General features: G+C 34.8%; 1 protein-coding gene across 4 annotated transcripts in view; it reads left to right on the top strand.

Moving 5' to 3' along the window:
- NRDC (nardilysin convertase) overlaps window positions 1-22,117 on the top strand; it is a 91,425-nt gene that overhangs the window by 50,844 nt on the left and 18,464 nt on the right. For all 4 annotated transcript variants that reach the window (XM_067726115.1, XM_067726114.1, XM_067726113.1 and 1 more), the window contains 12 exons: window positions 83-178; window positions 1,239-1,361; window positions 3,298-3,355; window positions 5,117-5,190; window positions 6,577-6,646; window positions 9,034-9,111; window positions 10,661-10,781; window positions 10,863-10,921; window positions 11,191-11,245; window positions 19,403-19,507; window positions 21,056-21,179; window positions 21,736-21,822. In XM_067726115.1, coding sequence (XP_067582216.1) covers window positions 83-178; window positions 1,239-1,361; window positions 3,298-3,355; window positions 5,117-5,190; window positions 6,577-6,646; window positions 9,034-9,111; window positions 10,661-10,781; window positions 10,863-10,921; window positions 11,191-11,245; window positions 19,403-19,507; window positions 21,056-21,179; window positions 21,736-21,822 — 1,050 coding nt within the window. The remainder of the gene's footprint in view (window positions 1-82; window positions 179-1,238; window positions 1,362-3,297; window positions 3,356-5,116; window positions 5,191-6,576; window positions 6,647-9,033; window positions 9,112-10,660; window positions 10,782-10,862; window positions 10,922-11,190; window positions 11,246-19,402; window positions 19,508-21,055; window positions 21,180-21,735; window positions 21,823-22,117) is intronic.

The following is a 22,117-nucleotide window of genomic DNA, read 5'->3' as shown; positions in this document are numbered from 1 at the left end:
AGTTCTTTAAGCTTGAATTTCCAGATAATAAAGCAAGATACTGAATTTCATTTTATTAAAAGTGTTTCCTTAAAACTGACAGAATATCAACTTGCAAGACCCTCTGATGCAAACAGAAAGGAAATGTTGTTTGGAAGCCTTGCTAGACCTGGACATCCTATGGGGAAATTTTTTTGGGGTAAGATACTAAATACTTCATCTATTTCATGTTTTCTAGTTAAGGAAGATTGAGAATATGAAAAGTTTATAAAGAATGGAAAGTTATAAAGGTAGGGTAGCTAGGTACCTTTTACCTTTTAGGGTAGGTAGGAAGCTTTTCAAATAGAAAGTAGTTCAGCATGCCTATATTTGGTTCTCTAACATTGGATATATGAGGAATAGCACCTAACATTTTGTGAATGTTTTCTGGGTGCCAGATGCTCTGCTAACACTACATGAATTATCCCATTCAATCATCATAACAATGTTATGAGCTTCGTACCATTATAATCTCCATTTAAAGATAAAGAAACAGGCTCAGAGAAGTTAATTTTCTTAAATATGATAGTGGTGGATATGGGATTTGAACCTCTGTTTATCTGGTTATAAAGTGTGTGCTCTTCCCCAACCTGACATTTCCAGTTATCAACAGAGATTCAGCAATAATTTCTCTAGTAGCTTTTGAGCTGTGACCTAATTTTGTTTAATTGTTAAGCTGTTTAAATGGTATCTGGTTTTTCATAATGGCTTTTTCTTAGTGTTAGATTTCAGTTATTATGGCTTTTTCTTAGTGTTAGAATTCAGTTATTATAGCCTTATATTAATCCTCTTGACCACAGAGTAGAATCTGGAATGAGTTGATCTAAATGGTACTTCATTCAAAGGATGATTTGCTTGTTTGTACAGTTATATACACTTTGTATGTCATCCTTGCTTTATGTGGTTTATTTTTAAGAATTATACAGAATATTACTAAAATAATAAAGAGATAAAACCTAATAGTAGACTAATTATTAAGAAAGGAAGCTTAAGGCAATTACTGTTGTTAAGGTATTGCCAACTAGAGATTAATTCCTTATGTGTTAAAATATACTTTGAAATTGTTTCTTATGAATTTTTGTCTTATTATTATACACTGTTTCAATATTGTGAGTCACTTGGGTTATTTCATTAGTTAAATATAGTAGCAAAGGATGCATTGTCAGTGTGGAGACTTAATAAACTTAGTTATTTCTATAATCTTTTCCATCATTTTATAGGAAATGCTGAGACTCTCAAACATGAACCAAAAAGGAATAATATTGATACACATGCTAGATTGAGAGAATTCTGGATGCATTACTATTCTGCTCATTACATGACTTTAGTGGTTCAATCCAAAGGTAATATTGTCTACTATGGCCCTTAAAATTATTTGGAAATAGTGCTTTCTTAGGATTTGTCTGTCGTATCAATGTTGCAGTTCACTGTTAATTTACAATACTTTAGTGCTTGATCCTAATATGAACTAAAGAAAATCAGAATTTGAAGAGGCAAAGCTCAGGGAAGCAAAAAATCATCTGATTCTCAGGCAAATGTTTTTTCTTTTATAGACATAGGTCTTAACTCCAGGCTAGTCTATGAGTGTATTAATGTACTGATTGATCATGAATTGTTTTTTCTTTTTTAATAAACTTGTTTATTTATTTATTTAATTTTGGCTGTGTTGGGCCTTCATTGCTGTGTGCAGGCTTTCTCTGGTTGCGGCGAGTGGGGGCGATTCTTCGTTGCAGTTTGCGGGCTTCTAATTGCGATGGCTTCTCTTTGTTGTGGAGCATGGTCTCTAGGTGCATGGGCTTCAGTAGTTGTGGCACACGGGCTCAGTAGTTGTGGCACATGGGCTTAGTTTGCTCCTCAGCATGTGGGATCTTCCCAGACCAGGGCTCGAACCCGTTTCCCCTGCATTGGCAGGCAGATTCTTAACCACTGCGCCACTGGGAAGTCCCATGAATTGGCCTTTTAAGCCACATTTGGCTGCTGCCTCTGTTATCTCCGGTTTTGCATTTAATCTGTATTAATCATAAACTCTTAAAGGGCACAGTGTTTGTCTTTTCATCCTTACATAGGGTTCAGTAAAATGGCATGATTAATTGAAGTCTGTCATGGTGATGCTAGCAGAAGTATCTTAAATGTAATAATACTGGTCAATACCTCTACTCTTTTCCTTTTATCATTACTGAAAATGATGTTGTGTCAGCTTTTCTCATTAAAGAAATCATAGTACCTTTCTTTTGTTTTCTTTATATTTTAATCTCCTTAGGCTGTTTTTCAAAGTCAGTCATTTGCTGAACTGTTCATTTTGATATGTCAATACCTTATAGTTTGTATATTTCTTTTTGAAAAACTAATCCTCTCACCCTAATGTGATTCTCCTTTCTTCAACTAGGTATTGATTCTTTTTCATTCTCTTCTGTGATAACAAATATGAGCATATTAACGCTTGTTGCAGATTTCTAAAATAAGCCCCACGTGTTTGATTAGAAAACCTTGTCCAATCTAGAGTCAGTTGATTTCGGAGCTTCAGCATTTATTATATCATTTAAGAGTTAAATATCAGTATAAATAGTATAGAGTAAATTCAGAACTTGATTAGTCTAATTTGCATCTTGTATTTATATACTGGGGCATCTCTTTTGAGAATTAGTGAAAGTCATGTAGCTGGTGAAACTAACAAATACTATCCAGTGATGGTAACGAGTCACTGGGATAAAGCTAAAAGGTTTCCTTTTTCATTTAGATCTCCTGTTTTACTAGAAATTTCAGAAGAATTTCTTATGAAATATAAGAAAATAATCAAAAGAAGATAGAAATCATATCAGCCTAAGAAGACATATATTAAAACCACAGCAAGTGTAAATTAATGTAAAGTAAATGGAGTATAATAGTACTGATGAGCTGCTGAGAAGGGTAGTGTAGGTTAGTTAAGAGAAACCTTCCTAGAGGAAGTAAGTTTTGGAATGGGGTAGGAGGATGATTGATGTATTTTTATCTCTTGGTCCTTCTTCTAGCCTAATGATAAACAAAAACTTTTTTTTCTACTTGTGTGTTTTTTCTAACTTTGCCAGGGAGAAAGAATAAAGGAGTCTTAACAAAATTATATGTGTCTCAAGGTTTTCTTAAATATTATTTTTCCTATTACTGATTAAGGAATGGCAAGTGATGCCCAAACTAAAGTATTCCTTTGTTTTATAGTTAAAGATCTGTGAGAAATATAATTGCATTTCTACCTTTAATAACAACACTGCCTTTCCCTGTCTCCTTCCTGCCCTCTCCACGAAGAAACACTGGATACTTTAGAAAAGTGGGTGACTGAAATCTTCTCTCAGATACCAAACAAGTAAGACATTTATTTTCATAAATCATACACCTATAGAGTTAAAGAGGCTAAAGTTAAAGAGTTAAAGATTCATATCTTCCCGTATGAATCCCAGAGGTTTTTGCTTTTAGTTTATTTTTTTTTAAACAGGTGATTATATTAAGAACTAAAGTAGTTTAGCAAGATTGCACAGCCTTTGAGTGGGAAAACTAAGATAACCAAAGATCCCATAGTTTCTGTAGTTCAGAACTTACAAGCTTATAAACTTATAGTAAGCAGTAACTCTGAAGAATTTGTGCCTCCTTTTACATTTATTCAGAGCTTTTCTGTTGCTATGTACAGTGCTTGAAATTATGATATGAAAGCAAATATTGTATTGAGAGGTAGCATATACATATACGTATCCCCTGCCTCAGAACAAATTAAGTTCTGAAGGTTTGTTTTTTAAAGTCAGTTGTTTGGAACTTGGAATGCTTTTTCCCCATAAACAAAATAATCTCGTAGTTGATGACTGACTTTACATATTGCCTGAAAAGTCTATTGCATATATTGTAGTTGAATCAAATTGCCTTTTATTAGAAATTGGATGTAGGGTTCTAGTTCAGAAAGCTACTATTTTTTTGTCCACCTCAAATTCATCAAAATAATACAAATATTTAAAAGATACTTTATTGTTACATTTTTTGTTGCAAAGAATACAGAAAATTTAATTCTCAAGCAAAGTGTCTCTTCCCACTCTTAGCAGTTTGCATTTTAGTAAACTAAATGAAATCAGATTATTTTTTCTTGCATCAGGTGAGTAAGCTAGACTCTTTCCAGTTCTTCATTCCAAGACAATTTGTTTTAAATTTATGAAAGAAAAATTAGCTTTAAAAATGTTGGAATAATTTGTAATAACAACAGATTGGTTATTATTATCTTGGCTTTATGTAAACTTCTGTTGATAATTAGCAATACTTTTAAGTATGCTAATTAAGATAATGAAAGCCATGCCAAAGTTATGGGGTTATTTAATTTGTTTTTGTTTGTTTGTTTTGATAAGAAATGAGTATTAGCTATGGAAATGTCAAATGGCAGATTGAAATGTGTTTCACTGTGAAACTTTACTAATAAAATCAGAGGTATATTGAATAGGCGGATTCATTAGGTCTTGTCAATCAATTCCTAATAAGAATTTTAAATTAAAAAAAGTGCTTTTACATATTATTCACTAAGAACTTTGGTTCCTTAATCAGACGGGTTAAAAAGTGTTCTAGGTAATTAATACTGATTCATACTGACCATATTTTAGAAGAAATATTAGTTACAATATATTCAACCAGGTGTGAAGCCTCTAGAAGGAAGAGTCCAAGTTTCTCAAATACTACAGTGCCTAATATTGTACTTTATATGTAAGAATCTCTCCATGTATATTTCTTGGATTAAAAAAATATCTCTAGTGTAAGTTTTCTTTCTGAAATGGCTTTGTATTAAGAGGAGAACTGAAGTTGGATGGGACTGATAGAGACAGTAAATATTGGGAGGGGAGGTCCCTTCAATTCATTGTTTTCTGTCTCCTGTGAGTTTTAAAAGTATTTGAGTTATTGGGGCTGAGGTTAAGAATAGTTTGTGTAGTTCAGGATTTTGTGGCTTTGTTGCCATCTATTCGCTTATGCCTAGAATGCTTTTCAGCCAGGAGTATGTAGAATAGACTATAAAAACCTATCAGTTTAGGCATCCCTAAAGATACTGCTTATAAAGGCTTTTGCCAATTAAATTTTAATGTATTTGTTTTATTTTCAGTGGGTTACCCAAACCAAACTTTGGCCATTTAACGGATCCATTTGACACACCAGCATTTAACAAACTTTATAGAGGTTCGTGAACCAAAGGTTTAAAACTGTTTGAAATAACTTTAGCACATTCTCTAAAACTTAACTGAGGCTGCCAATTTTCTTTGAAAATGAGAATACAACAGAAAGTACAGCTGGATTGGAGAGGGAGTAGACAGTGGAAATCCAACTAGTGACAGATAGCAGGCCACTAACTAGTAGCAGTTTCATTGGTTTGGCACCTTAATGCTACTTGAGTCTGTTTCATGCTTTCTCCCTATTTTCTTCTTGTTCCCTTTCGTTCTTGGTTTTTTGTTTCTTTCCTATTTTGTTTTTATCTATATTCTGCTCTTTTTTGCCTTTAAAAGAGAAAAATAGAGGATGGGAAAACACTTTGGAAATAATTTCCTTTTATCTTCATTATAAAACCAATTTTTGTTAAATGAAGGCAGATTTAGTATAAAAAAAAAAAAATGGGTGGGGGGAGTTACCCTTAAATCTTACCATCCAGAGAAGTGGTTTTGGCAGATTTCCTTTTGAGTTTCTGTAGGTATATTTTCTTAATGTAGTTGAGATTATAAAATATATACACTCTATCTCTTGCTTATTTCATTTAATATTATATTTGTAATAACTGCCCAATGAGCCATCGCATGGTTATGCTATAACTTATTTAACAGTTTGCCCATAGTGAATATTGCAGAAACATTCCTAATTCACCATTTCTCTTTCTTTGCTCTTTTTATCATGGCAGATTTTTTTCTTTCTCCTAATTGCCTAGTTATTCCCTTCTTCTCCTTCACCCCATTGCCAGTCTCTTTCCTCTTCCCTTTCTCTGACCAATGACTTTTGTCACACTCTTTATCTGCTGCTGGCTTCATTTTATCTAAGCTGACTCTTCCCAGAGACAACTTATTTTTGGTTGTATTCTTCCTGGCTGTAGATTTTCTCTTCAAAGAATCGTAGAAGAATGGGAAGCACTGGGAAGAATCTTAGAGTTACTTCAGCCTACCCCACTTATCATACCATAACAGATTCAGAATGAGTTAAATGCAAGTGATTTTCTCAAGGTCATATAAACACAGATAGCAAGATAGTAGTAGGGCTGGATTTCAGCCATGGGTCTCCTGACTTCTAGTCCTGTACCCGTTCTTGCAAGAAGGGATCCATCTTTAGGGGCTTGCCTATTTTCATAGTTCTTTTATCCATGCCTTCTCTATCTGTGAAACCAAATTGAAAAGAAATTTACAAAAATTGCATTATTCAAATTGGAAAATTGGCAACTTGAAATAATAATTGCATTATATTTAACTTTCCCATGCTTATTGGAGGATGAAATATATTGAATTTTAAAAAATTTCATGTAACATAGTATATATAAGTTATAGAGAAACACTTATATCTGTTCTTCTGAAAAATATTTTTGTTCAGTTGTTCCAATCAGAAAAATTCATGCTCTGACCATCACATGGGCACTTCCCCCTCAACAGCAACATTACAGGTAAGAGTTCAAAGGCAAATTTACTCCACTAGATACTGAGTGAGAATCATATTTTAAAAGCATACTAAATGGTTTAAATTTGGGCATTCTGGATTTATAAACACAGGTAACATGGTAAACTAGGACCTCACTACTCCTGGATTGTTCAAGCCTTTGCTATATATTTTAATGTCTTCTTGGGTATAAAAGCTAGAGTTTTCTTATAATTAGTTGCCTTTCCTGAGTCTTTGAAGTTAAGTATCTTAGTGTGAATGCTAACTTTTGTAATTATTTTATTTAGCACTTTGAGTACAAATATATGTTAGCTTATGATTTATTTGTCAGTGGTGGCCATTTAGTTCGATCTTGTCAAAAGTAAAGTTAAATAATTTTGAGCCTGAAATACAACTACAGCATAAATCTCAAGGACCTACTTGAGTTGGGAATGAGTTAGGTCAGATTTTTAGAAATTAGGAAAACACTTCAATTTATTTATATAATTATTTTACATGAGCAATATACATGGGCTAAGAAGTTCCTTAAAGATAAGGATCAGTCAATGGCTACAAATGCTTTTCTCATTAGAAATAAATGCTAATGAACTGATAAAAATTTAACTTAAGTTTCTAAAACTAACCAACAAAACAAACCCAAGAAGAGACACACACAAGCAGAAGGAAAGAAAAGTAATGTGTATTGCTTTAAGCTCAGTAAAAAATGCTTTTAACAATCAAGTCCCATGAAGTTAACAAGAACAGTATGCCTCCAGTGAGAAAGCAGAGAACGTGTGTATTGTCTACTTACTTTTTTTTAGTGCAAGGATAATATAGGAAAAAGTAATGTCCATTGGTTGTATAGTTATGTTAGAGTATCCCAAAACGTGTTAAAATGATTATATGCATATTTAAAAGTTTATTCCGTTTGTTTTAAATTTATATTATAAGAGTAATATGCTTGTAAAATGTTGAGGACAAAAGAGTATTTAAGTAAAAGGTAAAACTCTGCTTCTCCTCTGTCCTCAAAGATATGCCCAACATTAATAGTTCCATATATATCCTTCAGACATTAAAATAATGAATATAAAACATGTCTTTTTTAATGGAAATAGAATTATACTATGTATACCATTTTTCCCATTTTTTGCATTTCTTGTTAATTAACAAAGCCTTGTTTATCTTCTGCCTGATTACTAAGGTAATTCATTGTAGAAATCTTGAAAACTACTGAAAAGTAGAAAAAAGTCATCCGTGATTCTGTTTTCCAAAGACTGTTACCATTTCTGTATGTTTTGATCCAGTTATTATTATTTTTTTAATGAACTGTATATTTGTTTTAACCTGATGCTTATCCCAAATATGTGAACTCCCACTAAATTAGCTTTTGGGGGAACGATTTTATATTTTTACAAAGAAGCAAGTGTTTCTCCCTCCAGAGTTACCAAATACAGTACAATTAGATTTGGTTACATGCAAATGTTATGTATTCAACTGGGTTCATTCTTTAACTGATTTGCTCCTCTATGTCAGTTTTAGGATAGATGAAATCTAAAATATGTCATTCATATTTTATGTTTTTTTTCAAATTCATATTTTAAACAATGACTTTTAAGAGTTTACTGAGTATATTTCTGTAAACTAAGTTTAAAATTTAAGAATGTTTAGATTTCCTAGCTTGATTTTTCTGTATATTTTTGGTAGGAATATATTCCCAAAATTATAGTAGAAGCCAGTGGGAAAAGATGATGTGAATAACACATAAACAACTACTCAGACTATTGATGTATATTATTATATAAGATATTTTTTACACCTGTTATTGCATTTTCCTGAAAAGCCTATGAGTAAGTAGTTAGGCAAGTAGAGAGAAAAAGAAAATAGAGTGAGATTAAGTCTTTTGCTCAAGATCATGCACTTACTTACAGGAATAACTAAAACTACAAGCTAGATTTTCTGACCCATAAAGCAACACATTTCAGTTTACCACAGAGCCTGATGCAATGCCGAAAGCTTTTAAGGATACAGAATGATTCATATCTGCATCAGATTCTAAAATGATAAAGAATCTGTATTATTTCTATTTTGGGTGAAAAAATAATGAAAGATTTTACCATGAAAAGAAGTAAGATTGGTATCCAAAAGAAAAAGTAGTATCCAAAAGAATTCTTAAATTTTGGAATATTTGTACTTATTCAGTGATTTCAGATGAAAAGTTAAATTTCACCATGTTTTCTATTTTTATCTCGCTGCTGTCAAATTAATTATAGTTTCATATTTAGTAGAATTTATGTGAAAATAAGTTTGTAATCACATTCTCAAATATCAATCTCAGAAGTAAGATTTTCTAAAGTAAAATTAAGGTATTTATACCTTAATTTTTAAAAATTTCTGACCTTAACTTTTTTTTTAAAGGGTGAAGCCGCTTCATTATATCTCTTGGCTGGTTGGACATGAAGGCAAAGGCAGCATTCTTTCTTACCTTAGAAAAAAGCAAGTATTTAATAAGTATTTTCAGTGTAGCAATCTCTGAAAAATAATGGATAAGTGTTATATAACCCATTCTTTTCTTTTTTTGCTTTGTCTGCCAGGAAGCGTAGATTCAAATCTAACACTTAATTAAAGTCTCTTCATAACCTAGATTATTTTAATGACCATATCATATTTGTATATTTCCTTGGAAGCCACCTTTTAGCCCATGTTGGAAGTATTATAGTTGTACACAAAATTTTTAAATTCATAAATAGAGTCCAGAATTACATGAAAGTTTAGCTCTAATCAAGAATTTGGATTTGAATAATAATGAAGTCAGTTATTTAAATGCTGTGGATCTCCAGGCTTTCCCAACCCAGAAGGTAGACTTTAATGAAAACTTCACTGGGCAGATAAATCATATAAATATGGGAGACTGTGAACAGTATATGCAGACATGTTAGCAGTATGTTAGCCATGTTTCCTAAAGCATTTAAGGACTTGTTTAAGTTGCCTAGCCAAATAATAGAAATACAGCTTTAGAATCAGGACCAAAACACATTAAAGTAATTCCTTGCTTGATTTTTCTATACACTATTCAAGAATGGAAAGTAGATGAGAAATTTAAATAAGACTTTAAAATATTGATGTGTACTAGATTATTAAAAGAAAGCTGAGAGGGCAGGCTTATTAGAAAAATAATGAATGACGTTAAGTACATATATGCCTTACACAATGAATGTAATATCATTTGAGATTTGCATAACCTTTTTACCTTACTGAACTTTATTAGAATTTCAAGTTTTTCATTCTGGCCTCCTCTCTCCTTATTTTAGACTTTCAGGATTATCCTAGTTAGGAAAAGACACAGTCTTATTGCTTCTTTTTTAGATAACCTGTGCAGGTTAGCTGATGGTCTCAAAGAGCCCACTTAACATTCTAAGTAGGGAAGTATCTGAAGTGTTTTTTAAGGCTTCTCTTGGGAGATGGCTCAAAAAGGGATGCGAGAAATGCCTCCCAGGGGAATTCCCTGGAGGTCCCAGTGGTTGGGACTCCGCGCTTTCACTGCTGAGGACCTGGGTTGAATCCCTTGTCAGGGAACTAAGATCCTGCAAGCCTAGCAGGGCGGCTAAAAAAAAGAAAAAGGGAAATGCTTCCCAGCAAGCGTACTTTCAATATATTGTGAAGTATGAAGTATGAAGAACATACTTCACAATATATTAAAAGTATGCTTTGACAAAAAATTACTTTGTTCTCTTTGACAAAAAATTACTGTGGCTTCATGAAACTGATAATGTTTTACTATGTTGTAATATTAGTGTTTCCATTAAAGAAGTAAATACGGCCGTTATTTCCTTCTGATCATTCCTGTATGCAGTACAATTCCTTGGGAGGCTTTGTACTTTAAAAAAATTTGTACTTTTAAACTTACTGTTGGAAAGCATGTTTGCTTCAAAGCCTGGGCTTCCCAAATTTTACATAGAAAGCCTACCTATTTTGTTAATTTGAAGTATTTGTAGACTATCAATCCCAAGATATTGACTGGATTAATTTTTTCTCCTAACTGTAGGTGCTGGGCTCTTGCACTATTTGGTGGAAATGGTGAGACAGGATTTGAGCAAAATTCTACTTATTCAGTGTTCAGCATTTCTATTACATTGACTGATGAAGGTTATGAACATTTCTATGAGGTAAGTAATAAAAATGGAGGGTTTTTAAAATTATATAGATATCATTTTATGCAAAAGTATAATTAGATGTTTCATTTTTAGGTTGCTCATACTGTCTTCCAGTATTTAAAAATGCTGCAGAAGCTAGGCCCAGAAAAAAGGTAATATATACTTATAAGAGTCAATCCTAATATGTTTTAGCCTTCAGGCTACCAACAGACATGCGTTAGTCCTGCTTGGTGGTTTTCCAGGCATTTCTTGCTTAATTTCCTTTACTTGTTCCATATCCTTAGTCCACTACATGTAAACGTATGTTAAAGATTTAGGTTTACGTGGACAGTCTGTTTATTTTTATACTTCTCTTTTCTTGATGACGATTCTAATGAGAAATTTAAATATGTCTTCTAATTATAATTTTCTTCTTTCACAGAATTTTTGAAGAGATTCAGAAAATTGAGGATAATGAATTTCATTACCAAGAACAGGTACTGGAAGTCAAATTCTTTTTGAATGTTATCTGTGACCAAGTTGAAACTGGTGTGGACATTGTTCCTCTTTTTGGAAGTGTCACTGGAGTTTTAATTCTGCCACTCTCTGTCATGTGAGTCTCAAGATGGCCTTGAGGTTTCTGAAAATTCACTCTTGTGTTTTTGAGTATTTATATTGAGTAACAGTGAGAGAATTAGGCAGATTGACATAGATCATGTTGTGTGACAATCATTCATCTATGTAGTCATTTCATATGTCTATCCCTTTAATCCCTTTGATAAACATTCATGGAGAGCTTGATATTTTGGGAATTCAAATATTGTGAAGACATTCTACAAGGTAATATGAAGTAATTACCATATATAATGTTAGAAATAGTGTGCTTTGTACTTTCAGGGTAAGGAAAGCATTTGCCTTGACTGGAATAGGACAGGGAAGCCTTCATGGATGTAGTAAATTTGAATTGAGTTCAGTATTAAAAAATGGATAAGGTTTAGATATTCTAAGCAATGGGAAGCACATTAAGTAAGGAACTCTGGGGTATTATGAAAAAGTGAATGATCCTACATGTCTGTGGCATAGGGTATATGAAAGCAAAGTTGAAAGGTAAGGAGTTTAGAGCAGGGTTTTTAAAAAACCCTTTTTGTGCCTTGGATCCCTTTGGAAATCTGTTGAATCCTATGGACCCCTCCTCAGAATATTATTTCACCTCTTCATCTTTTTAAACTCTCAGAAAAATCGCCCTAGTAGTACAATGATCACTGGTATATCCCTCACCTAAATTTACCAGTTCTTAATATTTTGCCATATTTTCTTTCTCTCTCACACCTCTTCTTGTGTGTGTGTGTGTATGTATTTTTTTAAGATTTAATTACAGATATCATGATACTTCACCTCTCAATGTTTTTTAACATGTATCTGCTACAAACAAATGTATTCTCTTGCATAACCTCACTAAAATTGTGCTCAGGAAATTTAACATTAAAACAATACTGTTAAATATTTATTATGCAGCCCATAGAATAGTGGGTTTTTTGTTTTGTTTTTGTATTTTGTTTTTATTGAAGTATAGTTGATTTACGATATTGTGTTAGTTTCAGGTATACAGCAAAGTGATTCAGTGATACATATGTATATATGTATATATTTTCAGATTATTTTCCAGTATAGGTTATTACAAGATATTGAATATAGTTCCCTGTGCTGTATAGTAAATCCTTGCTGCTTATCTATTTTATGTATAGTAATTGTATCTGTTAATCCCATACTCTTAATTTATCCCTCCCCCCATCCCTTTCTCTTTGGTAACTATAAATTTGTTTTCTATGTCTGAGGCTGTTTCTGTTTTGTATATAAATTTCATTTGTATTATTTTTTAGATTACACATATAAATGATATCATAATATTTGTCTTTCTCTATCTGACTTGCTTAGTATGATACTCTCTAGGTCCATCCATGTTGCTGCAAATGGCAATATTTTATTCTTTTTTTTATGGCTGAGTAATGCTCCACTCTGTGTGTGTGTGTGTGTGTGTGTGTCTGTGTGTGTATCTCATATTTTCTTAAATCACTCATCTGTTAATGGGCACTTGGGTTGCTTCCATGTCTTGGCTATTGTAAATAATGCTACTATGAACATTGGGGTGCATGTATCTTTTTAAATCAGAGTTTTCATCTTTTCAGATATATGCCAAGGAGTGGGATTGCTGGATCATGTGGTAGCTCTATTTTTAGTTTTTTTAAAGGAAGCTCCATACTGTTTCTGTAATGGCTGCACCAATGTACATTCCCAGCAACAGAGTAGGAGGGTTCCCTTTCATAGAATAGTGTTTTTAAATGCATAAGATAAAATCCAGTAGGTTACAAAGGAATACTGAAATAAAGACTCAAAATAGTAAAAATTAGTAATATGGGTCTCTGTATCGATATATTAAATAACAAAGTCTAATGGTAGATCTAATAATTATTACAATTTTAAGTAGCAATGAATGTGCTATTTTTTCTTCTTAATAGTCATCCATTTTATACACATCAGTGTATACATGTCAATCCCAATCTCCCAATTCATCACACCACCCACCCACCCCCATCCCCGCCGCTTTCCCCCCTTGGTGTCCATACGTTTGTTCTCTACTTCTGTGTCTCAATTTTTGCTCTGCAAACTGGTTCATCTGTACCATTTTCTAGTTTCCACAGATATGCGTTAATATATGATATTTGTTTTTCTCTTTCTGACTTACTTCACTCTGTATGACAGTCTCTAGATGCATCCACATCTCTACAAATGACCCAATTTCGTTCCTTTTTATGGCTGAGTAATATTCCATTGTATATATGTACCACATCTTCTTTATCCATTCGTCTGTTGATGGGCATTTAGGTTGCTTCCATGACCTGGCTATTGTAAATAGAGCTGCAGTGAACATTGTGGTACATGACTCTTTTTGAATTATGGTTTTCCCTGGGTATATGCCCAGTAGTGGGATTGCTGGGTCATATGGTAATTCTATTTTTAGTTTAGTAGTTCTCCATAGTGGCTGTATCAACTTAAATTCCCACCAACAGAGCAAGAGGGTTCCCTTTTCTCCACACCCTCTCCAGCATTTGTTGTTTGTAGATTTTCTGATGATACCCATTCTAACCGGTGTGAAGTGATACCTCATTGTAGTTGTGATTTGCATTTCTCTAACAGTTAGTGATGTTGAGCAGCTTTTCATGTGCCTCTTGGCCATCTGTATGTCTTCTTTGGAGAAATGTCTATTTAGGTCTTCTGCCCATTTTTGGATTGGGTTGTTTGTCGTTTTTCCCTTGCTGTTTTCAATAATTTTTCTTTGTCTTTAATTTTTGCCAATTTGATTATTATGTCTCTTGGCACGTTTCTCCCTGGGTTTACCCTGTATGGGACTCTCTGCACTTCCTGGACTTGGGTGGCTATATCCTTTCCCATGTTATGGAAATTTTCGACTCTAATCTCTTCAAATATTTTCTTGGGTCCTTTCTCTCTCTCTCTTCCTTCTGGGACCCCTATAACGCGCATGTTGTTGCATTTAATGTTGTCCCAGAGGTCTCTTAGGCTGTCTTCATTTCTTTTCATTCTTTTTTCTTTATTCTGTTCTGCAGCAGTGAATTCCACCATTCTGTCTTCCAGGTCACTTATCTGTTCTTCTGCCTCAGTTATTCTGCTATTGATTCCTTCTAGTGTATTTTTCATTTCAGTTATTGTATGGTTCATCTCTGTTTGTTTGTTCTTTAATTCTTCTAGATCTTTGTTAAACATTTCTTGCACATTCTTGATCTTTGCCTCCATTCTTTTTCCGAGGTCCTGGATCATCTTCACTATCATTATTCTGAACTCTCTTTCTGGAAGGTTGCCTATCTCTTTCATTTAGTTGTTTTTCTGGGGTTTCATCTTGTTCCTTCATCTGGTACATAGCCCTCTGCCTTTTCATCTTGTCTGTGTTTCTGTGAATGTGGTTTTTGTTCCACAGGCTGCAGGATTGTAGTTCTTCTTGCTTCTGCTGTCTGCCCTCTGGTGTATTAGGCTATCTAAGAGGCTTGTGGAAGTTTCCTGATGGGAGGGACTGGTGGTGGGTAGAGCTGGCTGTTGCTCTGGTGGGCAGAGCTCAGTAAAATTTTAATCCGCTTGTCTGCTGATGGGTCGGCCTGGGTTCCCTCCCTTTTGGTTGTTTGGCCTGAGGTGACCCAACACTGGAGCCTAGCCAGGCTCTTTGGTGGAGCTAATGGCAGACTCTGGGAGGGCTCACACCAAGGAGTACTTCCCAGAACTTCTGCTGCCAGTGTCCTTGTCCTCACGGTGAGGCACAGCCACTCCCCGCCTCTGCAGGAGACCCACCAACAGGGTAGCATGTAGGTCTGGTTCAGTCTCCTGTGGGGTCACTGCTCCTTCCCCTGGGTTCCAGTGCACACACTACTTTGTGTGTGCCCTCCAAGAGTAGAGTTTCTGTTTCCCCCAGTCCTGTCAAAGTCTTGCAATCAAATCCTGCTAGGCTTCAAAGTCTGATTCTCTAGGAATTCCTCCTCCCGTTGCCAGACCCCCAGGTTTGGAAGCCTGACGTGGGGCTCAGAACCTTCACTCCAGTGGGTGGACTTCTGTGGTATAAGTGTTCTCCCGTTTGTGAGTCACCCACCCAGCAGTTATGGGATTTGATTTTATTGTGACTGTGCCCCTCCTACCATCTCATTGCGGCTTCTCCTTTGTCTTTGGGTGTGGGGTATCTTTTTTGGTGAGTTCCAGTGTCTTCCTGTCGATAGTTGTTCAGCAGTTAGCTGTGATTCTGGTGTTCTTGAAAGAGGGAGGGAGAGCATGTCCTTCTACTCCGCCATCTTCTGAGTGTGCTATTTTGAGATATCTGCAACAGCTATATTGTGATTTCTATTGGTTATAGTCATAGATTCTGATAATACTGCTGTGGTTTGTTGCCTGTATATTTATAAATGAATAAAAATGCTAAGTTAGAGTTTAGTGAAAATAAATATGTAACTTCTTCCCAATCAAACTCATGCTTCGCGCCCTCCCTGAATTTGTCCACTAATATCTTGTGGGAGGTATCTTTAGGCCCTTAATTAAGAGCCCCCAATTTAGCACCAGTTCATAGAGCATCGTGAAATCTGCCTTTTTGGATCATCACCAGGGACAAATATCTACTATAATTTGAGAAGACTTAAGTACATGAGGACAAGGTCACAAAAACTATAAGCTTCCAGTTGCTATTGATTCCTATACAGTCTGCTGTATATGCTTGAAGTCATTTGAAATTGAAATCTTGTTCTATGAAAACAGAGAGCTACTGTGTTTTATATTGGCCATTTGAGGGTCCTATAGACACTTCTCTTCTATAAATTGATTGATATGCATAGAACCCCCAAGTCCTGCCATCAACTTTAGCAGTACTGATTTTTTTCAGTGTTCTTATTAACTGTTGTGGCAACATGTGGGCAGAACTGTGGCAGGGAAAGAGTAGGAGTAAGAATTGTGGACTACAGCCATAACTAATACCCTTATTCCTTTTTGGGGGATTGGCTTTTTAGCATTAGCTGAGTTACATTTTCTTTCTGCCCTTCTAGTTTCTTCTTAGCAAGACATTTCAAGATACCTTTTTTATAGCTCGCCATTTTGTAGCTCATTTTTTTTTTTTTACCTTTAGCACAGTATTCATGAATGCTTGTCTTGATTTTAAAACATGAGCCCAAAACATTTTAGACTAAAACCTAATCAGTACAAAGAACAAATCAGAAAGGTTCATATCTTTGTTTGAACTGCTAAATTTTAACTCAAGTAGCTCAGCTTATTTCAGCTTTTATATATTTCTGTTTTATTAACAAAGTTGACATATCTCCTCTTCAGATATTTTTCTTGTCTTCATCAGTAAAGGCAAATAGGAATGCTCTTTCAGACTATTCAAGCCAGTCTTTTTTAATTAAAAAAAATTTTTAAAGTAATTTTTATTTCACATGGGAACTTGGACTCAATATGCCTTATAAATCAGCTACTTGAACTAGAGAAAAGCTGTTTAAGTGTCTTTCTATACGCAGAGAAACAGGAATAATGTAATAATAATGGAAGGCAGTGAGAGTGGCAGTAAACAAAAAAATTAGAAGATAGATAATAACAAGTGTTGGAGATGTAGAGAAATTGGAACTCTCATACATTGTGGGTGGGAGTGTAAAATGGTACAGCTGCTTTGGAAAACAGTTTGACAGTTCCTTAAAAAGTTAAGCATAGAGATACCATATAAGCCTGCAGTTCCATCTCTAGGTATACACCCAAGAGAATTGAAAACCTATGTCCACACAAATACTTGTACACTGGTGTTCACAGCAGCATTATTCATTATAGCCAAAAAGGGGAAACAATCCAAATGTCCTTCAATGAGTGAATGGTTAAACAAAATGTAGAATTTGCATACTGTGGAATATTATTCAGCATAAAAAGTAATGAAGTACGGATTCATTCTACAACATGGATGAACCTTGAAAATATGCTAAGTGAAAGAAGCAAGACACAACAGGTCACATATTATATGATTCCATTTATCTGGATATGAAATATCCAGAATAGGTAAATCTATAGAGCCAGAGCACAGATTGATGGTTGTTTTCAGTGGCTGGGAGGTGTGGGTAACAGGGAGCAACTGCTTACTGGGTATGGAAGTTTCCTTTTGGGCTGATGAAAATACTCTGGAACTAGATAGAGGTGATGCTTGTACAACTTTATAAATATACTGAAAACCACTGAGTTATATACTTTATTATACATTTTATTTTATTTTTAATTGTATACTTTAAAAGTGTGGATTTTATGGTATGTGAATTATATCTTAAAAAAAAATTAAAGGATAGCATTTAAGTGTTTTTTTTTTTTTCCTAGTACTTTGTCCATTGCCTTGGCACCAAAGATCTACTTTTAGCCAGGGTCCTGTTTTCTCATAGGAAATATTTTGAATCACTCAATTTTGTAGGAAGCTGAATAGAACAGTTAACTTACAAAAATAAGTGGCTGGTGAAAATAACTGGTTAAAAAATTTAGAACAGAGTAGAGGGAGTCACTTTAAACAATAATAGCACTTGAAAGAGTGGGAGATAAGTGAAATAGGCAAGGAAGATTAAGAGGTACAAACTTCCAGCTGTAAAATAAATGTCATGGGGATGTAATGTATAGCATAGGGAATATAGTCAATAATGCTGTAATAACTTTGTAAGGTGACAGATGGTAAATAGACTTGCTGTGGTGATCATTTTGTAATATATAAAAATATGGAATCACTATGTTGTACACCTAAAACTAATATAATGTTATAAGTCAATTATACTTCAAAAAAAAAGGTACCTTAACCTCCACACACACACACACACACACACACACACACACACAACACAAAATAGTAGCACTTTAGTGACTAATAAACTTGATTCAGGAATGTTTCCTGAGGTGGAGCAAAAAAAGGTAACAATGAATCTTTCCATACTTTTTCCATATTCTATCTGAATGTGATAATGTAGTAGGTAGCATATACCTATGATCTCTAATTTGATGTATGCATGTCTCATTTCTCCTCCATGAATGTAGTAACCTTCACTTCTGTTCTGTCTTCTGTTAGATGAGAGAACAGCCCAGATTGTCTAGGGAAGGACTGGGCAGTATGGTATTTTGGGAAAGAGTGTTCACTGCTATGTTAAGAGGCCCAAGCTCTAGTGTCTACTCACCTATCACTTATTGTGTGATCTGGGGCAAGTCACCTAATCAATCTGAGTACATTTCCTCATTCTAAAATGTAGGAATGGAGCCACTTGGTGTCTAAAGGACCTGTCAGTTTTAAGATTCTGTGCATTTGGGTACTCAGTAAATATCAATACTTGAATTGGTTGCTTTCCTCTGGAAAAGTATTTCCATTTCATAGGTTAGTGAACTTTCTGTCATTATTTCAGTTTTAAATTGAGATAATATACTGATTAATTTAACCACTTATAGCAAGACTTATGTAATGACACATTTTGATTTCTGTTGATATATTGATTTTGATTTATGCTTACAAATAGTTTTTAGGTGATAGTGCTGTAGTGATAAAATGATGAAGACCCTGTCTTTAGGGACTTCATAGTCATGTGGGGCACTTGACATGTAAACAGACCTTTAAAGTTCAGTGTTGTAATTTCTTCGATGAAGACGCTGTGATGTGATTAGAGCCTCGTGTGTTGTAGGGCTCAGTATGGGGGATTGGAGGGGTGTTAGGTTAAGCTACTTTAGTTCTCTGGCTAAATTTTTTGTAGAATTCTGAGCATCAGATTCTTAAGCTGCAGTTACATCTGGTTGTATCTGTTGGAAGCTTTTGGTTTCATTGTTAAAAAAAGAGATAGGGGCTTCCCTGGTGGCGCAGTGGTTGGGAGTCTGCCTGCCAATGCAGGGGACGCGGGGTTCGTGCCCCGGCCGGGAAGATCCCACGTGCCGCGGAGCGGCTGGGCCCGTGAGCCATGGCCGCTGAGCCTGCGCGTCCGGAGCCTGTGCCCCGCAACGGGAGAGGCCCGCGTACCGCAAAAAAAAAAAAAAAAAAAGAGATAACTATTAATATTTTGTGGCACATTAAGGATAATAATGGAGAATTTCTGGTGTGAAATAATCTTACCTCTTTACAGACAGATCCAGTTGAGTATGTGGAAAACATGTGTGAAAACATGCAGCTGTACCCACTACAGGACTTTCTCACTGGAGATCAGCTTCTTTTTGAATACAAGCCAGAAGTAAGGAGGTTTCCATTTCTAAAATTTACTTTTAGAGAAAGAGGAGGGTGAGAAAGTACATAGAGGTACTTAAGAACTGTGGGAATGGAGAAAACTTGGTTATGTTTAGTCAAGTTTTTTGTTTGTTTAAACAGAAGAAATATCAGTAGTTTTGTGGGTAATTTTTCCTGATTCTTGTATATGACTGTGGTTTAATATGAGGAGAAAACCAAGTCCTCTTCTTAGGTACTATTCCCACTGTTTTTCAAGTGTTGAAACATCTACTAACATAAAGTCATTAAGAATTATGTACTTTAGATGCTAAACATACTTGTTTAGCTTGCCTTTTAATTCTGTTGGACACCCTGGACAATTAAATTTTAATCATTTTGAGAATATGTACAAGAAAAATATGATTCCCTGAATTCAAAATATATGACTTAGGGATAATAAATATTACACATAAATAAATAGTTGGTCAGGTCTTTGCTCCACTAGTCCTGGGAAATAAGTCATTTCGCTCCATATAGGGTAGCAGTTCTCAACCAGGGTGATTTTGCCCCCATGGGATATTTGTCAATGCTTGGGTACATTTCAGTTGTCATAGCTGGAGAGTGCTCTTGGCATCTAGTGGGTAGAAGCCGGAGATGCTGCTAAACATTCTACAATGCAGAAGATGGCACTCCATAACTAAGAATTATCTGGCCCAAAGTGTTAATAGTGCCAAGGTTGACAGACTTTGATATAGGGTATTCTAAAACTACTGATTTTAAAGGGGATGGGGAAAGGTAAAGGAAGAAGCAGTAACCATACATTCTTGTCATTTCTCTAGGATGGTTGTGCCCAGGGGTCCAAGTATTTTTTTCTGAACCACTATTTGTTGTTTTTTTCTCAAAGAGATGGTGTTGAAGTGCTAGTTAGGGTTTCAAATCTAACCCACAAAAATCTTATGTTTAGTCCTTATCATAGCTGAAGGATTATTGAAGGAGGCCCTACCTTGGGATCATTTTACTGATTCTTGTGTATAAGGTAGTATAATACATAGCAGTTAAGAGCATAGTTTTTGGAATTATGAACAAACTTGGTTAGAACTCCACTTTTGCCACTTCTAGGTGTGTTGTTCTGTGCAGATTATAGAATCTTTAACCTGAACAAATTATTTAAACTTTAACCTCTGAGGCTGAGTGCTTTCTGTAAAATGGGTATACCTTAGGGTTGTTTTTAGGATTAAATAAAATAATGTATGTTAAACACTACCTAGCACATAGTAAAAGCTTAGTAAATGGTAACTCTTTTCACTGCTAGTCCTCTTATTATGTAGGATTTGAGATGAGTGCTGTTTAAGCATTCTGAAGAAACATGTTAGAAACAGCTGATAGACTAATGTAGTTTTGTAAATTAGGGTGTTCATGGACTATAGACAGATAGTTTCATGAGCATCAAGATGCTAGGATCTTGGGGTGCCTAACATAATGTGGCTTTGCCTTTTTAATAGAGATGTATTAGGTTAAAGTTATAATTGTTTTGTATGTGTCTCCCCACTCCCCCTTCACCCCTGCCCCTAATTAGGTCATTGCTGAAGCCCTTAATCAGCTAGTTCCTCAAAAGGCAAATCTTGTTCTACTGTCTGGTGCTAATGAGGGAAAATGTGACCTCAAGGAGAAATGGTTTGGGACTCAGTATAGTATGGAAGGTAAAATATTTTAAAATTGTCCTACATTTAGGTATATGATTCACCTGGGAAGTTTTTTCCTTAATAATTTGTCTGATAGTTCCTGTGGGAAGAACTTATGTATTTTTTTCAGTAGTTTACTTTGAAATGAAAATTATTTATACTGCTTTGCAGAAAATTATTTTCTGCAATGTTTATGTCTGTATTTATTAGCTAGTGAGAAAATCCTATTGTATTGGTAGTTTGGGGGCAGACTTTTGACTGTGTTTTAAAAAGTGCTCCTCAAACTTCAATGTACATATGTATCACCTGGAGGTCTTATTAAAATACAGATTAGGATTCAGTAGCTCTGGAATAGGGCCTGCAATTCTGCATTTCTAACAAAGTTCCCAGATGATAACAATGCTGCTGAGACTGCACATTGAGTAGCAGGAGTCTAGAAAGCCTGGATATGTCACTCACAGCTTTTCTGAGAAAAGAGAATTGATTTGTGAAGGCCAGTTGTTGACTGGTTTGTTATTAATAGAACTCTGATCATTTGTTCTTTATTGGATCAGTTTGTCTTTCATCTCTACAGATATTGAAAACTCTTGGGCTGAACTGTGGGAGAGTAATTTTGAATTAAATCCAGATCTTCATCTTCCAGCGGAAAACAAGTACATAGGTCAGTAAAATAGCAATCATTGTACATAATCCATCCATGTCTAATATTAAAACAAATAGCACCTCTGTAGTATGTTATATTTTACAAAGTATCATTTGAATTCATATTTGAGTTTCCCAGTTATCTCTGGGATAAGCATTACAGTTCTTACTTTTCCAAATGAGAAAACTGCTGCTCAAAAAAGCAAAGTGACTTGTCCTGGATCTTCAGTTGGTGAATGCAGGAAACAGGACTTAAACATAATCCTGAGACTTTTTCTTGTCTATGATAGCTGATCCTTTCATGTGAGTCTCTG

The sequence above is a fragment of the Pseudorca crassidens genome, chromosome 2 (assembly GCF_039906515.1).
Source record: "Pseudorca crassidens isolate mPseCra1 chromosome 2, mPseCra1.hap1, whole genome shotgun sequence".
NCBI lineage: Eukaryota > Metazoa > Chordata > Mammalia > Artiodactyla > Delphinidae > Pseudorca > Pseudorca crassidens.
This window is presented reverse-complemented; position numbering and strand designations above follow the sequence as displayed.